Source organism: Podarcis muralis, chromosome 5 (assembly GCF_964188315.1).
Source record: "Podarcis muralis chromosome 5, rPodMur119.hap1.1, whole genome shotgun sequence".
Classification (NCBI taxonomy): domain Eukaryota; kingdom Metazoa; phylum Chordata; class Lepidosauria; order Squamata; family Lacertidae; genus Podarcis; species Podarcis muralis.
This window is the reverse complement of record NC_135659.1, coordinates 91283549-91310584: the sequence shown is the minus strand read 5'-3', so window position 1 is coordinate 91310584 and position 27036 is coordinate 91283549. Positions and strand designations below refer to the sequence as shown.

The 27036-nt window shown below is 45.8% G+C and overlaps 1 protein-coding gene across 1 annotated transcript; it reads left to right on the top strand.

Annotated features, from left to right (window-relative positions):
* Positions 1-1337: 1337 nt before the first annotated feature.
* HRH3 (histamine receptor H3) lies at positions 1338-25301 on the top strand. The gene is made up of 3 exons (XM_028732049.2): positions 1338-2265; positions 15532-15698; positions 23961-25301. The coding sequence occupies exons 1-3, from the start codon at positions 2019-2021 to the stop codon at positions 24846-24848; spliced, it is 1302 nt and encodes a 433-aa protein (XP_028587882.2). The 5' UTR covers positions 1338-2018; the 3' UTR covers positions 24849-25301.
* Positions 25302-27036: the final 1735 nt, after the last annotated feature.

Below are 27036 nucleotides of genomic sequence, written 5' to 3'. Positions count from 1 at the left end.
ATAGTGAGAAGGTGGGGAGGGGTATTACTCAGAAGGGTGGTGGGAATGGGTGATTGGCAGATAGCTGTGAAGAGCCTGTTGATGACTCTTAACGACTGCAATAGGTCTTACAGGAAAAAGCAAGGGGTGAGAAGGTGAAAAATGGCTTTGTCATGTATAATGAGATAAGAATCCAATGTCTTTGTTCAGACCAGGTCTTTCCATGGTTTTAAGTTTGGTAATGAGTTGCAATTCAGCAGCTTCTCTTTCCAGTCTATGCAGGGGGTTGGACTAGATAGACTAGATTAAGAGTCTCATGCTCTACCCACTGAGCTATGGAGTTGGAGAGAGTCTAAGACGGGGTTATAGGACCCAGAAGCAGGATCCTAGGTACATAGAGCAAGGCAAGCCATGCCCATCAGTCACTTAGCACAAAAGAGCCCCGATTGAATCCCAAAGGGCTTCATTCCTTAAAGTTTAAAGGGCCACTGGAGCTCACAAGATTGCATCAGTTGGTATCAGGCGTTGATGGTTCAATCATTCTGTTGCTGTGCCTCTTGGTATCTGACCTGGACTAATGACTCACTGTGGTTTATTGCCTTGGCTCTCAGCTATTGCAAAAGCGAGAGGAAATCATCAGAGCCATTGCAACCATAAGCTGCACTCACCTGGTGCTCTGAAATCAGTGCCAGCCTGTCTTGGTCTTATCTCTTGCCTGTTGTTGGTAACCTGTACTTGCGTGCCAAACATAGTTAACAATAACACCATGAACAAACGGAACCCTACTTCCCTTGCTGCACCAGAGACCTGAGTAGCTCCGAAGTGTGCTCTCTGATCCACACACAGTTGCACCAGTAAAACGTCACTTGAGCTACTTTGGATACCATTTCTCTGAAGTAGGACTCTCCATGGATCTTGATGGCAAGTGTGCTCCGGTGAATCAGACTTAAGTCTGAAAGACAGCGGTTCAGATCCCAGATCTGCTGTGCGTTTCCGGATTAGAGACAAGGCATTTATTCTCATTCTCAGTCCTCCACCTGTAAAATGGGAACAAACCAACAAGCACCTGACAAAGATGCTGTAAAGTCGCATGCAATGACGTTTGTAATGAATTGGGCAGATTACATGCCATATAAATAAATAAAAACTAGCTGGTGATCGTAACGCAAACCTGTAGCACTCGTTATTTTACTTTCCTTCGACAGAAATATCTCTCTCTCTACCACACACACAGTGTGTGTGAGAGAGAGATTTGCCTAGGAAATCTTGCAAACGTAGACATATTGATTATTCATGCAGTCTTCGCTAATTGTCCCAAAGTCAACAGTGCTGCCTCGTTGGCTGGGCTAATTGTATTTCGACCCGTGTGTGGATTTTACAAAGCGGCGTCTTAAAGGCAGAAACAAGAAAGCAAGCGGCAAGTGAGACGAGCGGCTTGCAGGTTTTTCGAGGCTGCTAGCCAATGGCTGTCCAGCATGGAACTGTCCACAGAGGAGCTGGTCCTGCTCGGACTCACATCCAGCTCCAGGGTTAGATGCTTGGCTCCACCTTTCGGAGGCAAAGCTCCGCTTTCGCCCAGAGGCTAGCCAGACCCTTCGCACGCTGCGCGAGAACCTGCAGCCCCAAATCCAGCAGAGTTCTTCTCACTTACTCTCCCTTCGTGGTTCTGCCTCTCAGGGAAATAAAAACGCAGCGAGAAGAAAGCAGAGGCAGAGAGGAAAAGAGAAGGGACCCGCCTCCCCACCGGGGGAAAGAACTGGAGACCACAAGACCGAAGGAACAGAATCTCTGTGTTTTATCATCTCCACGAGAGCTCTTTAGGAAACGAACCGCTGGTGGGATGGGGTCGAGTCATCTTTCGGGGTGCTGCTGAGACTTGTGGGGTGCTGGGTGTGGGTCTACAATGCAGGGGCAGTTGTCGTTGAGTCTGCCCGGCAGGAGCCAAGCCCCGGCAGCAGGTGTGTCGTCCCGCTCCCGGCTGGAGGTGGCTCGGACAGTTCCCACCCGCAGCCTGAGCCGCTGAGCCGCGTGGTGCTGAAATGGACAGCTCCTCGGTGGCTTTGCCCCTGAATGGCTCCGGGAGCCAGGAGAAGGCCGCTGGGGACCAGCTCTCCGGGCGCTTCTCCACCATGTGGACCATCGTCCTGGCCGTCCTCATGGCTTTGTTGATCGTGGCTACGGTCGTTGGCAATGCTTTGGTGATGCTGGCTTTTGTGGTGGACTCCAGTCTGAGGACGCAAAACAATTACTTCCTTCTGAACCTGGCCATCTCTGATTTCCTAGTAGGTAAAGTACCACACCTCGGCTTCACCTCTCTTCCTCCGTGGCTCATACTTTTGTACGCTCATCTAACCCCGTTAGGAAAAGGGATGGCGCGGTGAAGGTTTTGGCAGGATGCCGCGGAGAAGACGTTTAGTTTTATTCTGCAGATCGTCAGGAGGAATTAGAGGGGAAAGGGGGTCTAAGGGAGACTTTCGCCTGCACCTCTCCCATTGGGGCACAATTTCAAGTTGTTAAAGATTGCTCTTAGAAAGATTAACTCGTCTGCTTATGCCTTTTAGAGCCGGGAAGTAATTTTCCCAGGCTAAAGCATCTCAAACAGCAGAGAGTCAAATGCAACTATATATATGTCACGGCAAAAGGTGGGCAGGGTTAAGAACTACTCTGGTTATCAAGCCAGTTTTATATAACTAATGTTTTCTTTCCACTGTGGAACCACTGCGTAGAAAAATGACACTTTTTCTTCCTTTCGTAACTGATGTCTGCCCTGTTGCTTGGAACTAAGACAATTGCAGCATTGTTTTTGCTACAAAATCCCATGAAATGACATAAAGTTAGCCTCATTTTCAAGTAAGGGGGGGTCTGCTTAGGTTCAAAAACTTTGGAATACACTGCGTTGCAGATGGCACTTCCAAGAATATCAAATGTACCTGTATGTATGCCCGAGAACGTATTAAATTGACATTGAACATTAATCACCCATGAATACATTGGGAAGGGTCAACCACTGCCATAGAAGGGGTCCTAAGGTGTGGATTGGATTCAGAGGGGCCATGGAGGAGAACTGGGGCTCAGAGGATATGCACCACAGACCATGTAACTTCCCAATTCCCTCCCCCCTTATGCTCCAGGAAGGGTGTAGCAGAAGGTCCCGGGTTCAGTCCCCAGCATCTCCAGGTGCTGCTGCAAAAGACTCTAGTCTTGCCTGAAACCCTGGAGAGCCACTGCCGGCCAGTGTAGACAATACTGAACTAGATGGACCATTGGTCTGACCCAGTCTAAGCTGCCTTCTTATGTCCCTCTGTGCTGTAGAGAAGCATGCCATAAACTACCTGCTTTCATTCAGCACATCAGACTTCCAGCCATGGATGGCTGGAGGCTTGTACCTGTTTTCTGTGCGCACACAGCTCCTGGGCCCTGCCAGTTTTTGTGAGGATAAAGCACAAATCAGTCTGGGCTACTCCTATTTTTCTCTAAGTGCAAAGCTTTCCCCTTTCTCTACCCTTAAAACGTAGGTTCCCAAGGACACATGGACAGCATCCAGCTTTAGAGAGATAGCTGCTTCTTTGAATAGTGGTTTACTTGGTGGGTGCTGTTGACTACCTGTTACCATGGCTTCCCTTACTCAGACCTCTATCTATGTATCTATCAATACTGCTCAGAACAAAATCTCAGCGGGGACTACTGTTTCCGGAGGAGCAGGGATGTTAACTTTTGTGGGCGCATTTTTCAGGGAATGGGGGCAGGCATGGTCATCTTACAGAAAATGAAGATACTGGTAGACTGGATATATAATTCTACAAATGGCTGATGAAATTATGCAGATATCCTTGACAGTCAACCCAATATTGTGACTCATTCCTGGGGTGACTTCCAGTATTTCCAGATGTTGGTTGACCATGTATCACCCCCTTTTGCCAACAAAGAGTAATATCTGTCCTCCAACAGCACTCATCTCCCCAGTTTTTTGGGAGGTCAAATCCTGGATTTCACCTTACAGTGGCTAAGAGCAAAGGGGAATCTTTCTGGGCGTTGAGGCACAGTTCCATATGGCTGTGATCATTCTCTAGATGCAAAACCTCTGAAATGCAAATTGATGGATATGCCAGGCAGCCTGGGGGCAAGGGGGATTAAGCAAAGTGGATGTCAGTGTAGATTTCCTACTGATGCCAGACTAGGTAGATGATGTGCCAAAATGGATTATATGCTTTCCAAAAGGGTACAAGGTGGACTAGTCCCTTGCCAAATGATTTGCAAGCAGAAATAAACTCTCAGATTATCCCTCCAGAACAATAAACCTAACCCTTTTTTTTTTTTTTTTTTTGCATGATGTTAACATAGGGCAGATATGAAAACAGGATTATGTTTCTACATAGCAGGAACATTATTTTCACTTTATGAAACGTCAGGACTGCTTCAAGAATTTGTCGGAATTTTCCATCCACACACGTCTATTCCTAAATCACATAAAACATTTTCCTGTGTGACTGCTGTGCACATGCAAGTATATAATGTGTGAAAACAGCTGTTGGAGTTAGACGGCAAAGTAAATAATTGGTTTTGGCTGCAACCCTGTGCAAACTCGGTTTCACAAATCCCCTTGAGAGAAAATAGGAATCAAGGTGCCATTTCAAAGTTCAGTTGCATGCTGCAGAGTGGACAGAGAGAGTCAGCAAGATTCAAACACACACACACACACACACACACACACACACACTTTATTTTAAGAATGTGTGTGTTAAAACAACAACCAAAATAACTATCATTACTTTCATATTTTTATCTCCTTTTTCAGGAAAACCTTTCAGGCAACTAACAGCAAAGAATAGGATATAACAACAGTATCTTTAAAAATGCAGGAATACAACATTAAGACAGAAATTAAAGCCATCATCTACTAAAAGCTAGGGAGAAGAAAGCCAACATTGCAGCTGCCAAGCGCCTGTTCTTGAGAGATTATTCTACAGCTTTGGGTGACACTACTGAAATGGCCCTACCACTGGCCAAAACTCACCTTTCTTTCAAAGGCAGGCGTAAATTAAGAGTCTCTGGTGTAGGTCCAAATTAATGGGCAGGCTCACATCAGAGTGGGTGACCCTTTAGATATATTAATCCCAAGAGAAATGTGTCTTAGGTTATATTTGATGCTACAGAATGGAAGTGAATGAAGGGTGGTTTTTCCCCCCTTAAATACTAGAGAGAAATGTTTTGAGCAGCCTTCCATCTAACTCCCATGTTATAAACCATGGGTAGGCAAACTAAGGCCCGGGCGCCAGATCCGGCCCAATCACCTTCTAAATCCAGCCCGCAGACGGTCCGGGAATCAGCATGAGTAGAATGTGTGCTTTTATTTAAAATGCATCTCTGGGTTATTTGTGGGGCATAGGAATTTCTCCCAAAAAATTATAGTCCAGCTTCCCACAAGGTCTGAGGGACAGTGGACTGCCCCCCTGCTGAAAAAGTTTGCTGACCCATGTTATAAATCAACTGAAGATTTGGACTGGTCTCCAAGAGCAACTCAATGAACAATGCACTGCAGTAGTCAAATGAGGGCATTTCTGGAGCATGGATTTCACCTATTATCTTTATAGAGGTTTTATCAAACATGCATTCCCCTTTTTTTAAGCAAAAGTGTCCTCCGCCCGCTACCATTGGCATGTCTACCTAATACAAAGACAGTCCCATTTAACTGCATATAGAAAAAGTCACTGGATGTGTAGTGAGAAGACTAGAAATACAATACAGTAGTGCCTCGCAAGACGAAATTAATCCGTTCCGCGAGTCTCTTCGTCTTGCGGTTTTTTCGTCTTGCGAAGCACGGCTATTAGCAGCTTAGCGGCTATTAACGGCTTAGCGGCTTAGCGGCTTAGCGGCTATTAACGGCTTAGCGGCTATTAACGGCTTAGCAGCTATTAACAGCTTAGCGGCTTAGCAGCTTTAAGAAAAAGGAAACAAACTCGCAATAACTCGCAAGACGTTTCGTCTTGCGAAGCAAGCCCATAGGGAAATTCGTCTTGCGGAATGACTCAAAAAATGGAAAACCCTTTTGTCTAGCGAGTTTTTCGTCTTGCGAGGCATTCATCTTGCGGGGCACCACTGTAGTTTGAAACATCATAGCAATGCATCTCACCAGAGACGAGCTCCTGGTTTTACCTGTTTTGTTTGTTTTTAAAAAATCAATTTATGTGTACACTTTCCTTTGAAAATATCAAGCCAGCTCTGTGTTTACTGATAGACCTGATTGTAGCAGAACTTCATCCAATACAACATCTTTCACAGGGCACTCATTTTTTCTCCTCTTCGTTTTAGATAAGAAAAGCTTGTGTCCGATAGCACTGCTCTTTCTCTCCAAATCTGGTGCTACCCAAGCATTTGTTGCTCCTGAGACTGGCCAGAAGTGCCTTCCTGGCAAAATGTCCTGACATACTTGGGTGATTTAGGAGCGCAGGGAATTATTAATAAAAAATATTGTTATCATTTCTCCTTGAGAGTAGGACTCTAATCCTTAAATCCTTAAATATCCGTAGCCTTTTGCAAACGCAGTCTTCAAGTCTGCCAACTTTCCACTGTTCCTTTTTGCAAATGGCTTTGCAAACATGGGCAAATGAAGTAAGACTTGATCCAGACAAAACAAAGCAGCTGTCGGTTTGTATGAAAGAGTTGGTTTATTTATTTATAGATCTAAATGTTGATAGACACCCCCCCCCCATCACATAAAATACCAGGGTGGTGCACAACAGAATTTAATGTACAAAAAGCATATATATATATATAAAAGTTCTCAAGGAAAGAAGACTAGCCATGAGGGTGCCAGCCAAATCTCTGCTGGAAGACTATTCCATAGGGAGGAATTCAACATCATGCTGTTATGATCATTTCATCAACTCTAACAGGAGTGCCAACCTGGCACCACGATTGTGGTTGCCCAGGACCATGGGTGCCATGCAGCATGCATAGCCCCAGCAACAAAATTTGTTTGTGCACAGCCCCTTCATGGAGAATTTTGTGGCTGCTTGGGCACCCAGGGCCCCAGGGAGTTGGCACCTATGAACTCTAATATTTCAGCTTGCCATATGGAACTACTTCCCTTCTCCCCTTCCTGCATGCTATTCTGGGGGTTCTCCTGACCCTCCTGAGTTGAGTTGAGGGGTACACAGGACACACAGGATGAAGAGAGGGAAGCTCCATTGCACTAGCAGGACTTGTTACGCTGGTTCCTGCCTGAGCAACTGTTTTGTTCAATCTGAGTCCGTGAGTTGTATCCATTGCTAGCTGTGATCAATGTGCACCCATTAGAATAGAATCGTGGAATCACAGAATTGGAAGGGACCCTGAGGATCGTTCTAGTCCAACTCCCTGCATTGCAGAAATATGCAGCTGTCCCTTATGGGAATCGAACCTGCAACCTTGGCGTTATCAGCACCATGCTCCAAACAACTGAGCAAGCCAGCTGATACATTAAAAATGACTGAACCTAAGGTAATCGTGTTCATTAGCATTAGGGGGGGTCTAACCCTGGGTAGTCCTAGCACTGAATAGAATTCAATAGCATGGGGACTGGCGACACAAAACGTCCAGCTTCTATCTGAGGCTAGTCAGGCTTTGGAGACATGAGGGACAACTAGCTATGATAGCTAGACTCCGTTTCCACTGCCAGAGGCAGTATGTCCCTGAACCCCAGTTTTTTGGACTCACAAATGGGTAGAATGCTATTGCACTTAGGAACTGCTTACAGCCTTCACATAGCATGGTTGGGAACAGGATATTGGGTTCAGGGTAGATGGGTCATCGGTCTGATCCAGCAGAACATTCCTCTTGTTCTTACAGGTGGTATCCAACAAAGTTTTACTCAGAATAGATCCACTGAAATTAATGGACCTAACTTAGTCACGTTCATTCATTTCAATGGGCAGTGAGAGATTTTACTTTCTTGGGCTCCATGATCACTGCAGATGGTGACACCAGCCACAAAATTAAGAGACGCCTGCTTCTTGGGAGGAAAGCAATGACCAACCTAGACAGCATCTTAAAAAGTAGAAACATCACCTTGCCAACAAAGGTCCGTATAGTAAAAGCTATGGTTTTCCCAGTAGTGATGTATGGAAGTGAGAGCTGGACCATAAAGAAGGCTGATCGCCGAAGAATTGATGCTTTTGAATTATGGTGCTGGAGGAGACTCTTGAGAGTCCCATGGACTGCAAGAAGATCAAACCTATCCATTCTGAAGGAAATCAGCCCTGAGTGCTCACTGGAAGGACAGATCGTGAAGCTGAGGCTCCAATACTTTGGCCACCTCATGAGAAGAGAAGACTCCCTGGAAAAGACCCTGATGTTGGAAAAGATGGAGGGCACAAGGAGAAGGGGACGGCAGAGGATGAGATGGTTGGACAGTGTTCTCGAAGCTACCAGCATGAGTTTGACCAAACTGCGGGAGGCAGTGGAAGACAGGAGGGCCTGGCGTGCTCTGGTCCATGGGGTCACGAAGAGTCGGACACGACTAAACGACTAAACAACAACAACTCTCAATCAAAATTACTTGAATGTCAACCTATGTTTTTAATAGTGTTCCTCCAGATTCCTTGGTAATTGAACTGAGATAATAGGTTTTAGGCAGTCCTTAAGGCAGAGCTTTCCAAACTGGGTGTCATGGCATATTACTGTGTTGGCTGCAGTGTGTAGGAGTGTCACGCAAATGCTCCCTGAGCTCCTACTAGGGTTGGAATGGGGTTAGTTTAGCCTCAGGTTTGCTAGTAAAACTGAATTACTGTGTCATGAAATGATGCATGTCTAAAAAGTGTGTCACCAGCATGAAAAGTTTGGAAAGCTCTGCCTTAAGGTATCTGGAACCCAGGCTGTACAGGTTTAGGTCTGTAGCCTGTTTTAGATGGTGCTTCACTTCTCTCTTAAAGGAACAGGTTCATAGCTTGGAGGTGCTCACTTATCTGGTATATTTCCAGGATATTCAGGTAGTAACCGCTGTGGCAAGCAGTGTCTTTGCACAGTTTCACCAGCTGTGCTCTTTCCTGAAGAAGGCAGACCTGGCCACAGTGACACAGGCCTGCTTGGACATGTCCAGATTAAATGAATGTAATACATTCTATATGGGGCTGCCCGTGAGAGTGTAGACAAATTTCAGCAAAGTGTTACTTGGGTTAGCCTTTGCAGAACACACTGCTTTGATTTAACGCGACTTGGATTGACTTCCAGTTCTTTTCCAGGCACAATTCAATATACAATTGTACCTTGGAAGCTGAACGGAATCTGTTCCGGAAGTCCGTTCGACTTCCAAAATGTTCGGAAACCAAGGTGCAGCTTCTGATTGGCTGTAGGAAGCTCCTGCAGCTAATCAGAAGCCATGCTGGATGTTTGGGTTCCAAAAGAACGTTTGCAAACCAGAACACTCACTTCCGGGTTTGCTGTGTTCGGGAGCCAAAACGTTCAAGTGTCAAGGCGTTTGGCTTCCAAGGTATGACTGCATCAGTTGGGGCCAGGCTCTCTGAAGGACTGTGTGTGCCCTTATCAGCCTGCCCACCCACTACTTCTATCATGGAGGCCTTGCTTCGTGTCCCTCTTCCTTCAGAGGCTTGTTCGGCTGGGATGACAAGGGCCAGGCAGAGGGCCACATTTGCTCTCCTGGCCTGATGATCTCCACTCCTGTGAAACAGTGGAAGGGATAAGAGGCAAGATCAGCAGCAACGAGAATTAATTTATGATGATGGAAGGGGATTTAGCAGGAGTCGTCTATGTAACTTCAAGGTATAATCTGGGCATACTTCAAGACAGTATACTCTGTGTGGGGCTCTCTTTGAAGATGGATAAGGAAATGAAGTTGGCAGTAGCTCATCTTCCACCAGGGTATAAAAACACAGGCAGATTCAGTCAGCTCTTTGATGACTGCACTGGCTGTGAACTTCAGCCTCAATCTGAAGTATTGGTTGTTAATTAAAATAATTGCTAAATAGCTTGGTCCCAGCTAATTACTAAGGGATACTTTCTAGTCAGGGACAAAGGTGGCGCTGTGGGTTAAACCACAGAGCTTAGGACTTGCTGATCAGAAGGTTGGCAGTTCAAATCCCCACAACGGGGTGAGCTCCCATTGCTCAGTCCCTGCTCCTGCCAACCTAGCAGTTCGAAAGCACCTCAAAGTGCAAGTAGATAAATAGGTACCGCTCCAGCGGGAAGGTAAATGGCATTTCCGTGCACTGCTCTGGTTCGCCAGAAGCGGCTTAGTTATGCTGGCCACATGACCCGGAAGCTGTACACTGGCTCCCTCGGCCAATAAAGTGAGATGAGCGCCGCAACCCCAGAATCGGCCACGACTGGACCTAATGGTCAGGGGTCCCTTTACCTTTTTACTTTCACTCATATCAATGGCTGTTTTGGAATACAACTTCTATCAGGCCTAGGCTAACATGGTTGATGGTCAAGGATGATAGGAGTTGTAGTCCAAAGCATTTGGAGGGCACAACAGTGTGTGTGTGTGTGTGTGTGTGTGTGTGTGTGTGTGTGAGAGAGAGAGAGAGAGAGAGAGAGAGAGAGAGAGAGAGAGAGAGAGAGAGAGAGAGAGAACCGCTATATCCTTTGCAGTCCTTACTCAGCTTGAAGTTCCCAGAGTACAGTATACACAAGAAGCCCTTTAAAGGTAATATCAAGGCAATATATTTCTGAGAACTCTATCTCAAATGTATTGCTGAATCAAATGATTAGATATGTTTTTCATCCCTGCTAGTGGGGCTTTGTAGAAGCATCTGGCTGGCTATGGAAACAGAATGCTGTTTTAGATGGGCTCTGGGTCCCAGGCAGGAGGGCTCTCCAAAGAGAGAGAAAGAGAGAGAGATTTGCTTTAACAATGAGCTAAAACCTTTCATTCTACAAATCTTTAATAAAGCAATGTTTCTTGCATAAAACCAAGGTTGTCAAGCATTTGCATATATGCTCCATTTCCCCACCCCCAATTGTACTTCTTAGGAAGAAAGCACAGCTTCTATTCTCACTAGATCTCCAAAGGTAACATTTGGAAGATCTGCAGCTTTTTAAAAAATCATTTTTTTGTCAGCCTCAACCATAAGTTCCTTTTGTCACAGCTCCACGCCTGTGCCTCTGTAATGGTTGGAGACATTAATTTGACCCCCTATTGATTGGTGAATGCACTAATTATTGCTGCTGCTGCTTCTTTAATCTTATCAGCAATATGAATGATCTGCACATATCATTTATAATGGTAGCTCCTAAGAAAAGCTGAAAACTTGTCTTATTCTTGCTGCGGCTGCGGCTGCTTTGTCAGCAAGATAAACGATCTGCACACACTATTTACTTATCTTAAAATGATGGCACCCAAGAAAAGCTAGGAACTTGTCTTATCAGTTTTCCTTCTGGCTTCTATTCATATGTACTATTGGCATGGCTCCAATCCAACCAAAGTTAGGCATAACTGATAGTGCCATTCTAGCCATGTCTACTCAAAAGTACATGCCACTGAATTTGTGCACTTGAGGGTATGCTCTCAATATGTACACTTACTGGGAAGAAGCCCTACTGAACAATGTAAGTTCCTGTGAAAACAATGGGACCTCACCCAGTTATGGTTAATAATAATAATAATAATAATAATAATAATAATAATAATATATTGTTATTTATAACCCACCCACCTGGCTGGGTTTCCCCAGCCACTCTCCCATCAGAATTAAAAGCACAATAAAACATCAAACATTAAAAACTTCCCTAAATTTATGGGCTGCCTTCAGATGTCTTCTAAAACTCAGATAATTGTTTATTTCTTTGACCTCTGATGGGAGGATGTTCCACAGGGCAGGTGCCACTACCGAGAAGGCCCTCTGCCTGGTTCCCTGTAACCTTACTTCTTGCAGGGAGGGAACCCTCGGAAATGGGCCTCAGTGTCTGGGCTGAATGAAGGGGGTGGAGACGTTCCTTCAGGTATGTCTGGATAGCAGCGTATAATCTGAAGTACTCTTTACTGCAGTATTTGCCCGTGTTGGACAATAATACCTTAACGCCTTTTGGACTCCACAGGATGCATAGAATCTTATCAGCATGTAGCAAGAGTGTAATAATTTCTCTTGGAGAGATGAAATTAATAACATTCCAAAATATCAGTTACATAATTAACATTAAAAACTGGAACAAACACGGGGAATTGATACAATTTTCCTGGCAAAGCAGTTTGGCTTTTGCTTTGTTGTTAGGATCACAACATGATTGACTTAGTAATTGATTCAGTTGTAATTAGGCTTCTGACCGTACATAACTACCCATTAATTGCTCTTGTTATTTATGTATTGGCTTATAAACATTGCACTGGAATGAGTGTGTCTTGTGACTTTTCAAATTATTTATACTATAAACTGTGAGATTGGCACAGTACATATTGTTTGTCTTGCTGACCCTTTTTAAAAGTCTAGATGGGCTTTTTGGGATGAGGCCTATTCCCCAAACCAATTTGTACCAAGGTTGGGAAAGTAATGGCGCCTCGAGACATGTCGTGAAATAATGCTCATGTTGCTATCGCCTGCAAAAGTTTTAGAGTGGTCACATTGCTTCATTTCCAATCAGTGCCTATCCCGTAACTTCCTGCTGAATTCCTGCAATGTTTTATATCACAAATGTTCTGGTTCGTTTTTGTTCCACCTTCATTGCTCTATTGTTTTTGTTGTTGTTTAGTCGTTTAGTCGTGTCTGACTCTTCATGACCCCATGGACCAAAGCACGCCAGGCACTCCTGTCTTCCACTGCCTCCCGCAGTTTGGTCAAACTCATACTGATAGCTTCGAGAACACTGTCCAACCATCTTGTCCCCCTTCTCCTTGTGCCCTCCATCTTTCCCAACATCAGGGTCTTTTCCAGGGAGTCTTCTCTTCTCATGAGGTGGCCAAAGTATTGGAGCCTCAGCTTCACGATCTGTCCTTCCAGTGAGCACTCAAGGCTGCTTTTCTTCAGAATGGATCGGTTTGATCTTCTTGCAGTCCATGGGACTCTCAAGAGTCTCCTCCAGCACCATAATTCAAAAGCATCAATTCTTCGGCGATCAGCCTTCTTTATGGTCCAGCTCTCACTTCCATACATCACAACTGGGAAAACCATAGTCATTCCTCTATATAGCCCATCCAAACAGCAATAATGTGGAAGTATTGGGTAAGCATCGCAGAACAAACTGAAGCAGAATAAACCCACTAGTAATGCGCTGTTATTGTGTCAAAGTGCACATCAAAGTGCACATAGATAAATAGGTACCGCTAAGGCGGGAAGGTAAACGGCGTTTCAGTGCGCTGCTCTGGTTCGCCAGAACTGGCTTAGTCATGCTGGCCACATGACCCAGAAGCTGTCTGCAGACAAATGCCAGCTCCCTCGGTCAATAAAGCGAGATGAGCATCGCAACCCCAGAGTCATCCACGATTGGACCTAATGGTCAGGGGTACCTTTGCCTTTACTGCAAGTCTCCCTGGTAGAGGCAAAGAAGGACCCTTTGGCAAAGATTAGTGAAACAACTCTACATTTCCCACCTGGCCTGGGTCTATAACCAGCTTGGCACAGCCTGAGTCTGTTCTAGTCCCATCGCTGTCCCATAGGTAAAGGTAAAGGGACCCCTGACCATTAGGTCCATTCGTGGCCGACTCTGGGGTTGAGGCGCTCATCTCGCTTTATTGGCCGAGGGAGCCAGCGTACAGATTCCGGGTCATGTGGCCAGCATGACTTAGCCACTTCTGGCAAACCAGAGCAGCGCACAGAAATGCTGTTTACCTTCCCGCCTTAGCGCTTGCATTTGGACGTGCTTTCGAACCGCTAGGTGGGCAGGAGCTGGGACCCAGCAACGGGAGCTCACCCCATCGCGGGGATTCAAACCGCCAACCTTCTGATTAGCAAGTCCTAGGCTCTGTGGTTTAACCCACAGCGCCACCCGTGTTCCTCTGTCCCATAGCACAGGGCTATTAATGGAAAGAAAGGCAGTGGGGGGAAACCTTGTGTGGCAGGGGGCAGGGAGGGGCGGAATGCAAAAAATAGTCCAGCAAATGCTATACACAGTTTTTCTTGCCAGCCCGTTACAAAATCTTGGGCTTATTCCCCAAAGCGACGACTTCAAATGTATTTTTAGCTGTGCCCCACTCACCTTCGTTTCTCGATCTCGCTGCACCGGCACATTTCAGCAGAGATTATCGCACAGTGGTGTAGCACATGCTTTGCATTCAGATAGTCAGATTCAATCCGCAGCATCTGGTGAAGACCGCTGCCTGAAACCCTGGAAAGTGGCTGCCTGTTCGGAGTAGGCATCAGTGAGCTAGATGAACCAACGGTCTGGTTTGGTAAAAGGAAGTTTCCTCCTGTGTTCAGTTTGCTAATTGTTCATTAGTTCTGCCCACAAGTGAACCAGGCAAAATAACAGGTGCCTGCATGCTGCTGTTTGCTTTCTGTGGTTCAGTCTGTATGCAAATAATTAGAATGAGATTTAGCAAGACGTTCGCCTTTCACCCCTTCCAGCTCAATGGTTTTATGCATCGGTATTCTGTGGGGACGCGGATGGCGCTGTGGGTTAAAGCCTCAGCACCTAGGACTTGCCGATTGAAAGGTCGGCGGTTCGAATCCCCGCGGCAGGGTGCGCTCCCGTCGCTCGGTCCCAGTGCCTGCCAACCTAGCAGTTCGAAAGCACCCCCGGGTGCAAGTAGATAAATAGGGACCGCTTACTAGCGGGAAGGTAAACAGCGTTCCGTGTGCTGCGCTGGCTCGCCAGATGCAGCTTGTCACGCTGGCCACGTGACCCAGAAGTGTCTTCGGACAGCGCTGGCCCCCGGCCTCTTAAGTGAGATGGGCGCACAACCCTAGAGTCTGTCAAGACTGGCCCGTACGGGCAGGGGTACCTTTACCTTTACCTTTTATTCTGTGAAACGGGAAATTTGTAATCAGTAGTTGCTGTTCCTGCTGCTGCTGCTATTTTTAATGCTGCCACAAACACATAGACTCTGTGGTCCCTAGATGATGATCTTCTGTAGCCTAATTCTTGAGACAGTCTTATCTTTCTTCCGTAGCCATCAAATCCTGCCCCCAAATAGTACGACTGCACATCGTTCTCTAAACTCTCTATGCATTTCCCCCTCTGCTGCAAAGGAGCATCCACTTTCCTAACAGCAGTTTCGGAGTCGGTCAACATTTTGTGACTGATCCATCCCAACCAACATTTGTAATATCGCAGCAACTCATGGAATGGTTAAGAATCTGATTGGTGAGACGGGCAGCAGGCAGTGGAAGTTGGTGTTGTACAATACATACACTTTGAGCTGCACACAGTCAGCGCCCTGTTCGTGAGGCCAGAATGCAGCAGAGGAAACATAAAGTTGTTGGCATCTGTCTGTCTCGAGAGACAATGGAGTGCACCTCTGGGGGTAAAGTGAAACTGTTGCAATAGCAGCACTGAAGTGACTTCCCTGGGGCACAAGCCCAGGCAGTGTGTATGGAGGTCCTGGGCTGCCCAGGTGACACAACTCCCTTCTTGGCCTTGTTGATGTGGTCCAAAGGAAACATAAAATGAACTCTCTCATTTCAGGTGCCTTTTGCATTCCACTTTATGTGCCCTACGTGCTAACTGGCAGGTGGACTTTCGGAAGAAGCTTTTGCAAGCTCTGGCTGGTGGTTGATTATCTGCTGTGCACCACGTCGGTCTTCAACATTGTGCTGATTAGCTATGACAGATTCCTCTCGGTAACAAGAGCGGTGAGTAGTGACTGTGCAAAAGAGTTGATTGTCTCTGATGGATTGCTGCTGTTTGTTTGCCTATTCCCCTCTTAAATTTTGCCCCTGATCCTCTAGCCTTATCACCTGCTTCTCTGAAATCCTGTGTAAAAGAAAAGAAAATGCAAGACTAGGAAGATTTAGGTTTCACAGCATAGGAACATAGCAAGCTGACTTATACTGAATCATAGAATTGTTGAGTTGGAAGGGGCTTTGCGGATCATCTAGTCCAGGCATAGGCAAACTCAGCCCTCCAGATGTTTTGGGACTACAACTCCCATCATCCCTAGCTAACAGGACCAGTGGTCAGAGATAATGGGAATTGTAGTCCCAAAACATAGGGACGGCCGAGTTTGCCTATGCCTGATCTAGTCCGACCCTCTGCAATGCAAGAATATGCAGCATCGAACTTGCGATCCAGGCTTTATCAGCACCATACTCTAACCAATTGAGCTATCAGGCCAATGGTCCATCTACTTTATTATTGTCTACACTGACAGTCAGTGGCTCTCCAGAGTTTTAGGCAGAGGTCTCTCCCAGAGTTACCTGGAGACGCCAGGGATTGAACCTGGGACCTTCGGAGAGCAAAGCAGATGTTCTGCCACTGAGCTGTGGCCCTTCCCAATGCTGTATCATGCTAGAACCAAACTCACAGGCGGGGCTGGCCGCTGACCAGAGGCAGCTCAGCACAAAGGAAGTTGAGGCCTGAGCCCCAGCAGGATGGAGCACAGGGACAGATATTCAGGAAGGCAGAAACCATTCCAAGCCAGGGTCTGAAACTGGCACAGCTAAAGAAGGCGGCAACTGCTAGGGAATGTAGGGGCCAATATCAGGAGCAGCTGGTGCCTTTTGGAGGCATCTACAATTCCTTTAAAAGGACCTTGCGATTCTAGCCCCTTCTGACTGTAGGATAACCAGCTTCATATAACCAACATGCTTAAGCTTAATTAAGGCACAAAGGGGTTAAAACTATAGAATAAGCTATCATGCCAGGCTTAGCTCATCTTGAGGGACTAGATAATCAAGCCTTTGTTCCTCTCAGACTACCAGAGAAGCTCAATGTGTGAGGACGTCTGAACTGGTTGCTCCAAGCTCAGACCGCATGGCTCTCACAAGCCACTTTTAAGTTCATATAGCAGTAATTAGGGATTTCCACCACTTTGTAATAAAGTCACGTTTTACTGCTTATGCAGCTTTTCTGACAGGTGTGTGGAAAAGCACATGAAACTGACCTTTGAAGCGTTTGTAAGTAAACCATTTTTATCTTACCAAACGTGTGGTCTTTTCCCTATTCTGGGAGACGAGGAAAGTTTTGGAACTGACAAGGGCATATTTGAAGGTTCTAACAGCCTATATTTCCATGCTTTGCTTTGCTGTATATTTTGTGGTTTTAAATCTCTGCTGGAGTTCTCTCACCAAAGAGAATGTGGCCCAGGCTTGGATCTTGGCATCCAGAAATTCTCCTTTGTATTTACACCTATTTTCCCCCCTTGCAGTCCGAGGACATCTGTTTGAAGGACAATTGTTGGAACAGAGCAGAAAGCGTCCTGCGCATCAATGCTGTAACTTTCTTTCCTATTCCAAGCATACCATACATTTAAAGCAAACTGGGAATTGCAGTTTGCTAAGTGCACTGGGAATTGTAGCTCTGTGAAGAGTAAATTACAGTCACCAAGATTCTTTGGGGGAGGCTATAGCTATTCAGATACTATAAATGCACTTTAAATATGTGGTGTGGGTGAGACTGTAGGAAGGATCACTTTCAGAAATATTTGCTTGATGTCGTCTGCCCACTTGTGTGCACAGAATTCTGAATTCTTGCTACCCGACATTTGATTAAAGCTAGCAGCAGCAAAACAAGTGACTGGTCAATGGTAATGATGCATAATTATCACTGTCTATACTTTTCTGCATCTCATTTCCTCCTGACCTCACTGCTTACCATTCCTGCTCCCCACCCCCATGTTTAAAGATACCTACAACTCAGGACAATACATCAAGGATATGATGAAACGGACTGTAGTCCATGGAAACGTAAAGCCACAAACTGTGTTCGTCTTTAAGGTGCCGCAAGACTTTCTGCTATCTTCTTACAACAGACTAGCATAGCTACCTTTCTGGAAATGCAATCAATCAATCAATCAATCAATCAATCAATCAATATACAGCTCTGTACTTAAAGTGCAGGGTTTTGTGACCGATTGTAAATGTTCATATTCCCCCCTTTTTTTGGTACATTTAAGGTAAAGGGACCCCTGACCATTAGGTCCAGTCGTGGCCAACTCTGGGGTTGCAGCGCTCATCTCGCTTTATTGGCCGAGGGAGCCGGCGTACAGCTTCCGGGTCATGTGGCCAGCATGACTAAGCTGCTTCTGGCGAACCAGAGCAGCGCACAGAAACACCGTTTACCTTCCCACCAGAGTGATACCTATTTATCTACTTGCACTTTGACGTGCTTTCAAACTGCTAGGTTGGCAGGAGCAGGACAGAGCAATGGGAGCTCACATCGTTGCGGGGATTCAAATCGCCGACCTTCTGATCAGCAAGTCCTGGGCTTTGTGGTTTAACCCACAGCGTACATGTACTTACACACACACAAATAGCTGGGGGGGGAGGAAGGAGCACATATGAGAGTGACAAATAATGAAATTGGACTTCGTATGAGTAGAACCATAGAGAAAGTCCTACCCCCTGATCATAAGCCTTCCGTCATGGCTGCCTTTAGTTTGATAGCCATTGTTTCACTCTCTACATGCTTTTCAACACAGTCATGAGGACTAGAAAGTTACTCTCAAAACTCCCAAAAGCTAGCACTATCAGTATTACCAGAGGGAGAGAACTGGATCTTGCGCAAGAACCCAGATTTCATCCTTTTGCTGCAGAAAAACCTTTCAATGGCAATGATAGCTAAGTGGATAGGTAGCATGTCAAAATAAAACTAAAAAGAAGAAGGAGGAAAATAGGAGAGTGGTGTAGCTGAAACATTTCTTTGTAATAGGTTATCAGAGCTGTGATGGAGCGAAAGAGGATGGAAGATTTAAAATACTAAAAATGGCATTTACGAAGGATTGCTGTGTACATGTTGCCAACTCCATTTTCCCACCAGGTGACAAGCAGAGATAAACCACATATAAAACTATGTGCACTATGCGCACAGCGGCAGAGCAAGGCTGTCAGGCGCCTGCCAGTCGAGGCAGGACCATAGCTGTCAACTTTCCCCTTTTCTTGCGAGGAATCCTATTCGGAATAAGGGAATTTCCCTTTAAAAAAGGAAAACATTGACAGTTATGGGCAGGATGCTCTGTGGGGTCTCCGAGGAGTCCCTCTTCTGCTTCCTCCCTACAGCAGAGGGTCAGGCGGGGGCGGACCCTTTGAGACAGAAGAGATGCGTGGCTTGGGCGTGTTGCAGGCCCAGGGGCGAGTTCCACCCGGCATTTTGTCACCCCCCTCAGTAGTGACACCCGGGACGCCCCACCCCTACCGCACCTCCCTTCCTCTGCAACTGGCTATGCAGCAGTGAAATATGTGATCAGTTGCCTGCCTTTCACTAGTTGTTATTGTTATGGTTGCATGCCATCCCAACCTGAAGGAGCATCTCCACCCCCATCGTTCTGCCTGGACACTGAGGTCCAGCGCCAAGGGCCTTCTGCTGGTTCCCTCTACACGAGACGTGAAGTTACAGGGAACCAGGCAGAGGGCCTTCTCGGTAGTGGCACCCGCCCTGTGGAACGCCCTCCCAGCAGATGTCAAAGAGAAGAACAACTACTAGACTTTTGGAAGACATCTGAAGGCAGCCCTGTTTAGGGAAGCTTTTAATGTTTAACAGACTACTGTATTTTAATACTTTGTTGGAAACCGCCCAGAGTGGCTGGGGAAACCCAGCCAGATGGGAGGGGTATAAATAATAAATTATTATTATATATATTATAATTAACCTCTGAGCTGCATGAGATCCCAGGGGTTTCCAGGCACTTCCCCAGGTTTTGGTTTCCTTGGAATGAGGGACAACGGAGACTGTGGTCTTTTTAAGATATGTGGTTTATTTACACATATATACAACCTGAGCCTATGACGGAGGGGTTCACAGCGTCAACACCCTAGGAACACTTTGTTTCTCCCATAGTTGCAGCCTTGGGTTCAAACAGAAATCAGATATTGCTCCATGTCTCTCTAGTTTGCTGCTTTGCCTCTGCGTAGCTCACATCACTACAATTCTCTGCCCTGTCTGTGGAGGGAGAGGAGTCCCCATCCATTTGCCGTCTCGCACTGAACCCCTTAATCCCCCATCACCTCACCAGGAAGCTGTCTTGGCTATTCCAGGAATTAGAAGTCTTGCTGGATCCAGAGATTAGAGGGGTCTGGCATACAGTTTAACATAGGGTTACCAATCATCCCCGGTTCCCAGGGACAGTACCCAGATTTGCAAATCTGTCCCCGGACAAATTGTGTTCCCAGAATGCCCCCAGATTTGTAAATCTGTCCCTGGGAAACGTGGCAGTGGCAGCTTCAGCAGCCCGGAGCCAGCCTGGTAGCACAGTTGGCTCTGGCTGGCTTCAGGAGCTGCCGCCGCTGCCACTGCCAAAGGAGAACCGGGGACGTCTGGCGGTACAGATCTCCTGCCCCCTTCCCCCTTTGTTTTGACAGATCAGGGGAGGCTCGGGAGTCGCGGGCGGACAGCTGTTGCCCAGGAGGGGCGCAAGGCATGCAGTTTCTCTGCCAGGCAAGGTGCAAAGCCCTTCTTTCGCACCCTGTGAAACATAAATGCACAGGTTTTTTTAAAAAAACTGAGCAACGTCCACCTGTCCGCAACTCCTGAGCCTCCCCCGATCAGTTGCCTATAGTAACCATAGTTTAACACACCAAACTCATATCACCATTCCATGTTTTTCATTTATGATATGCTTCTCTGCGCTAATTAGAAATGTTAGGCAGTTGGTTAGGCTGAGAAAGTGTGTTTTAGCCCATGAACGATAACGTGTGCGGTTCAGATTTGGGTTTTCTCCATCCAAGGCTGGCATTTAAATCACTGCACCCCATTGGCAGATCAGACCATTGGTCTATCTAGGTCACTATTGTCCCTACACTGACCCTCAGCAGCTCTCAAGCAGGGAATCTATCCCAGTCGTACCTGGAGACGTCGGGGATTGAACCTGGGACCTTCTGCTTGCGAAGCAATTGCTCTTCCGCAGAGCTATCACCCTTCTTCCCCTAAATGCCAGTTCAGGTATTATGCTGAAGCAAACCTCCAAGTGTTCCCCCCAACAGGCCCAGTCAATCAGGGCATACTTATATATGACATGTTTACAGACATGTATTTATATTAGGGGAAACTACTCCTGACTTTAATTAAGCTTTGCATCTAGAATGCAGGCTTATTAAACATGCAAATTGCTTTATCCAGGGATTGGGAAGCTGAGCAGCATCAGGACTGCAGCGAGCACAGAGGGGAAATTGAACCATCTTATGGTTCTAGGCAAAAACATTCAAGCCATGCTAGCATTTGCAGTGAGAAGAAATCCCTGCCAAGTCAGGGCACATCCCAATTTTGGGGATGAAAACGAGGCTAAAGCGCCTCCCTGCACACAAAAATCCACTCTATCCTTCTCCTGCCCAGGTTCTATCAACCAAAAAATATGCTATTTTTAAGTTGCTAGCCTAGTGGAAGGAAGCATTCACTTTTAAAATGTCCATCTTAATCCATTAGCATGTGGTTGTCTAAGGCCAAAGAAATCACTTCCATTAGCCCAAGTCTCTCCTACCTTTCTCTCATCCCCTTTCATCCCCTTTCATTGCTGCTCACAGCGGTAAGTCTGGGAAAAGCAGATAGATAAAGCTGGCCATTAACATAAGTAGCTAATCTGCACGTAACAACAAGGCTTTTAATAGGAAAGTTCAGTGGGGAAACATCAGCAGATGCACTTAAAAGAATGTGTCCTCGCCTGTTTCTTTCGTTTGCCTTAGAGCACATAACACAAGTGAAAATTGTGTGTTAGTCTTGTGCAGCAAAAAGAATTATGGTGGGTGGAATTCAACATGGTGCCAGGTGAAAGGATTCCTCACCTCCTGTCCCTTGTCCCACCTGGTGTTCTGGCGGTTCTCCCAACACACACAGGGAGCCAATTTCAGGGGGCATGGGGAGGAAATGAGAGAGGGAAATTCCCATTGTGTAAGTGGAAGTTCCCAATCAGGACTTTTGCTGATGGGGCTCACTAGGTTAATACCACCCAGAGAGTCCTACGGAACCTTAAAAACCAACATTATGTATTATGTATTATGGTGAAAGCTTTTGTGGGTTACAGTTCTCTTCATCAGATGCACGATGTGTTTTCCTGAGCTGCAGCTATGTATGTAGAATGCACTCCCTGCTGAAATGCAAGAGACCGCCATCTGTATTGGCATTCTGTGGGCTTTTGAAAACACACCTGTTTACACAGGCGTTCCCTTGATCTAGCCACTCCCCTGTTTTACTTGCTTTTCTATTTTCATGGGATTGTTTTATTGTACATTTTTAATTATGGGTGTTTATGCCAACGTAACTCCCTCATCCTGGCTTAACCTGGGCTATGCTGGTAGAATTTAAGCCAATTGAATTTACACCCACATAAGTTCCCCAAAAGGGGTGCATTCTGGAGGCAAGACAGGGCAGGAAAAGCCAAGCATTTCCTTATTTTTAACTGCAAAATCTCTTTGAGGACCTGTGATGGTAAGGATCATCATGGCCCAAGATAAACTCAAATGGCAGCACTAATATTCATTTCATTTAGCACGATGCATTTCAGCACATGAGATAATGAACAAATTGATGGAGCGTCAAAAAAAACAAAACCCACCTTCAAATATTAATATATCATATGTAGCAGGTTGAGAGACTAAAAGCCTTTTTATGCTTTTCACACTAATGATATAACTAGCATTGCTTTTATGCAAATGCATTGAACATTTCTTTCTTTTTTAAAGTACAGAACATGTTCCAGAAATTCTGAGATTACTGCATAGCAGACTAAAACAGCTCTTCTTTTAAGCCATTTGTTCTGTCCTGATGATTGTGCAAACCTCCAGTGCTAATATGCCCCAGATGCTCTTGATGGGTTTGCACTCCCTCTGAAGGAGTGGGTATGTAGCTTGGAGGGAACCTCTGGGTCCTTTGCTGTCGGTTGAGGTTCAGATGGCTTCAGTAGTGCAGAGTGCCTTCAATCTCCTACAGCTCCTGGCCCAGCTGCACCCCCATCTGGGCAGGGATAGTCTAACTTCTGTCATCTATGCTCTGGTAACCTCTAGCTTAGAGTACTGCACCACAATAAATGCAGTGCTGCCTCTGAGTAACAGCATAGCTGTCAACCTTTTTTGTGGGAAATTCCCTTATTCCAGCACCGTTTCCCGCTGCTTCCCGCTGCTATCCCGGATTGTTAGATATCCCGTAGACTGTCCCCGGGACAGGTGAGGCTGCTGATCCCTTATTTTCAAATCTGAAAGTAGACAGCTATGGAGTACAGTTCAGAAACTTCAGCTGGTGCAGAATTCAGCAGCCAGCTTGCTCACCAGGGCAAGATGATTTGAGCAGATTACGCTGATCCTGGCCCAACTGCACTGGCTGCCAATTAGTTTCCGGGCCCAATTCAAAGTGCTGGTTTTGAACTCTAAAGCCTTAAGCAGCACAGGACTGCAATAATTCAAGGACCATATGAACCAACCCAGACCCTGCAATCATCATCTGAGGCCCTTCTTCATGTCCTTCATGAACTTCTCCTCCTTTCAGAATTTTGAACAGCTGACCTGAAATTTCTCAGAAAAGTTTCCTGATAATGTTGAAGCCCCTCCCAGTACAATGCCTGTGGTTGCAATGATACCCTAGAGCTCTTCTGTTGTTGCCCCCAAAGCCTCTCATCCACCCCACTCACTGCCCCATTAACCATGAGATGAAGAAGTTACCCTTTTCTCCCTTGAGAAGTACATATCGCTGAAGGAGGAAGAAGTTGGAAGAGAGACACTCTGTCCCACTTCCTCTTTTGACTCTATGAGCTTTTCAAGGTTCGGACTCCTACTGGGTCTGACTTTTATACAGATCACTTGGGAAAGTGAAGTGTGTGCCTGCTTGCTTCCTCTTGCTGTGCCTTGGGTGGGGCTGGTTCAGGAGAGACGGGCAAGAAGTGGTACCCACAGCACTTGTTCCAAAATCCAAGTGCGCCCATGTGCCTAAAAAGGTTGGTGATCTAAAGAAAACAACTGCATGTTCTCCCTTTACAGGTGTCCTACAGAGCTCAGCAAGGAGACACCAAGCAAGCCGTGTTCAAGATGGTGATGGTGTGGGTCTTAGCCTTCCTGCTCTATGGACCTGCGATTATCAGCTGGGAGTACATATCCGGCCGAAGCATCATACCCAACGGGGAATGCTACGCTGAGTTTTTCTACAACTGGTATTTCCTCATCACAGCCTCCACCATCGAGTTTTTCACCCCATTCATCAGCGTGGCCTTTTTCAACCTGAGCATTTACCTGAACATCCAGAGGCGCACCAAAGCCCGCTTGGATGTGGTGCATGAGGCTCAGAACCAGAACTTTGTGGAGGAGATCGAAATGAGCCCTGAAGCCCAGCTCTCCATGAAATGCTGCAAGTGGGAGCAGAGAGATCTGGCAGAAACTCTGGGCGTCCCAAAATGGGACGCCCAAGAAGAAAGCAGCAAAGAGAGTACGAATGTCAAGTATTCGAGCACAGAGAGCTCTGGGTTTCCTGGCAGCAAAGCAAAGCTTTTCATCAAAAAGAACTACAAACACTCAACATCTACTCTTTCTCTAGAGAAACGGATGAAGGTGGCTTCCCAGAACATGAGCCAACGTTTTAGGCTCACCAGAGACAAGAAAGTAGCCAAATCTCTGGCCGTTATAGTGGGGATTTTTGGCCTCTGCTGGGCACCGTACACACTTCTCATGATTATCCGAGCTGCATGTCACGGTCACTGTGTCCCCGAGTACTGGTATGAGACCTCATTCTGGCTTCTGTGGGTCAATTCTGCCATCAACCCTGTCCTTTACCCTCTCTGCCACCACAGCTTCCGGAGAGCTTTTGTTAAACTCTTGTGCCCCAAGAAACTCAAGATCCAGCCTCACAGTTCCCTCCAGAAATGCTGGAAGTAACTAGTTTCAATTCATTGTAGGCTAGAAAGGATACTTTCTGCCATATTGCTCTGCAGGAGTTTGCTTCTTTTGAGAGGTGTTGAGCGGCTGTCCAGGGCTAGGAACCTACCAGGGATATATACCATGTAGGACAGGGATGGGTAACCTGCGGCACCTAAGGATGGGGAGGAAATTTTATTCCGGTTACATTTAAAGGCAAACCTAATTCACACTTTCCAAAGCAATAGGAGAACTGAAACACAGCCACCATTTGAAATTCACATCTGCAAATGACAGTTCTCTGGCCAAGTCACATGTAATAATAATAATAATAATAATAATAATAATAATAATAATTTATTTATACCCCACCCATCTGGCTGGGCTTCCCCAGCCACTCTAGGTGGCTTCCAACAAAATATTAAAATACAGTAATGCATCAAACATTAAAAGCTTCCCTAAACATGTAGGGGGGGGGAACACAAGGGGAAAGTGTGGTGAAATATCCACGCACGAGTGAAAACAGCATAGAAACATGCATTATATATGGGGAAACTGATTTGCAAAAATATGTCTACTGGGCAAAAATTCATGCAAAGATACATTGAGTAGGAGACATTCATGCTAAAATGCTGATAACTTTTCATTAAGATTTTTTTAAAGAAACAATTCACAGGTTGTTGCAAAATTGTGGAAAACTGAATTTAAGATTGGGGGGAAATGAGAAATTGAGGGAACTGAAATGGACAGGTCCATTCACCCTAGTGGCACTCCAGATGTTGTTGGATTACAGTGCATAGGAACATAGGACGTTTCCGTACACAAAGTCAAAATATTGGTGCACATAGCCCCGTATCTACTGCACTGACCAGGTAGCACTATTTCCCTGCTATACCTGGGGGTTGAACTTCGGATCCTGTGCCTGTAAAGCATGGATGATGCCACTGAGCTGTTCTCCTCCCCTTCATGGCCAATCAAGTATTTGAATCTTAGCTTTGCCCAACCTGACTGGCACTAGCCTTGTCTTTTGTTTGTGCCCAGGAAGTTGAGTCTAACTCCAGCACAGATGAGAGGCAGCCTCATCCACTAAACCATATATATATATACACACAACTTTTAAGAAAGATTCTCCATGGAGAGTCTTCATTGCAAAAAGGCTTATGAAGGGCGACAAGCGAAACATGATTTAAAACCATTTAAATCAGCCGTGCCATACTCCTACTACAGAGACATCGCGCAAACAGCAAACAACCCAAGATAAACTAAACATACAGTAACCGGACCATGGGCAGATTTCTGCAGCTCTAGGAGCCAACGCCTAGGGGCCAAGCTGAATATCTTAGGCTGGCCCTCTCTTCAGGAGCATTTTGCCACTGCAGAATGAACCAAACAAGAAGCAGACCCATCATGTGTGGTGCACTACTTGCTGGACCACACCACTTCAGACAGCACATGGGAAAATCACGTTAGAATGCTTCTCCACCCCCATACACAAAACTCCCAGGCAGTGATGGTTTAGCCCTCTTGCTGCTGACTACTTCCCCCCAATTGCTTCTACATCCGCCCCATTTAGGGTTCCAGACCCATGTTTGAAAAAGGAGCCACAGGAAATAAGGGGCTTGCTTGCCTTATTTTTGTTTGTTTTGCATTGCAAAGAAAGGGGGTGATTTGCACATACATAAAATCTAAAGAAAAAGTATAGGCCACATTTTCATACACACACACACAGAGAGAGAGAGAGAGAGAGAGAGAGAGAGAGAGAGAGAGAGAGAGAGAGAGATACCACAGCAGCATGCAGCATACAAAATCACAATAACGTCAATGAAAATATCAATGAAAATTGGTTGGGAAAAGGAAATTCAAAGGCCTTTCTGAATAAACCAGGGGAGATATCCACAGGGAGTTCACCAAACTAAAGGTTCACTCAGAAGACTGACTGAATCTTTTGAGAAACCTTTAAAAAACAACAACACACTACCAAATGGTTATTAAAAATGTGAAATACTGCATAACCGCCATGTTAAAGATTTCCAAAGAAGCACCCACATTTTGGCCTTCTAAACTGTCCTGAAAGTTCAATATACATAAGAAAAAAAAGAAAATCTGTATGATTTTTTAAAAAATAGGGGCTAATGAGTCTTCAATAAAGATAATAACACTTAGCATATGTTTTCATATTAATGTTAAAAGCATTCCACAGACATTAGTT

Excerpts from the sequence above, each read along its gene's own strand:
- HRH3 (XM_028732049.2), top strand. The coding sequence starts at position 2,019 with ATGGACAGCTCCTCGGTGGCTTTGCCCCTGAATGGCTCCGGGAGCCAG. Across the intron at positions 2,266-15,531 it reads CATCTCTGATTTCCTAGTAG|GTGCCTTTTGCATTCCACTT; the intron begins GTAAAGTACCAC and ends CTCTCATTTCAG. Across the intron at positions 15,699-23,960 it reads TCCTCTCGGTAACAAGAGCG|GTGTCCTACAGAGCTCAGCA; the intron begins GTGAGTAGTGAC and ends CTCCCTTTACAG.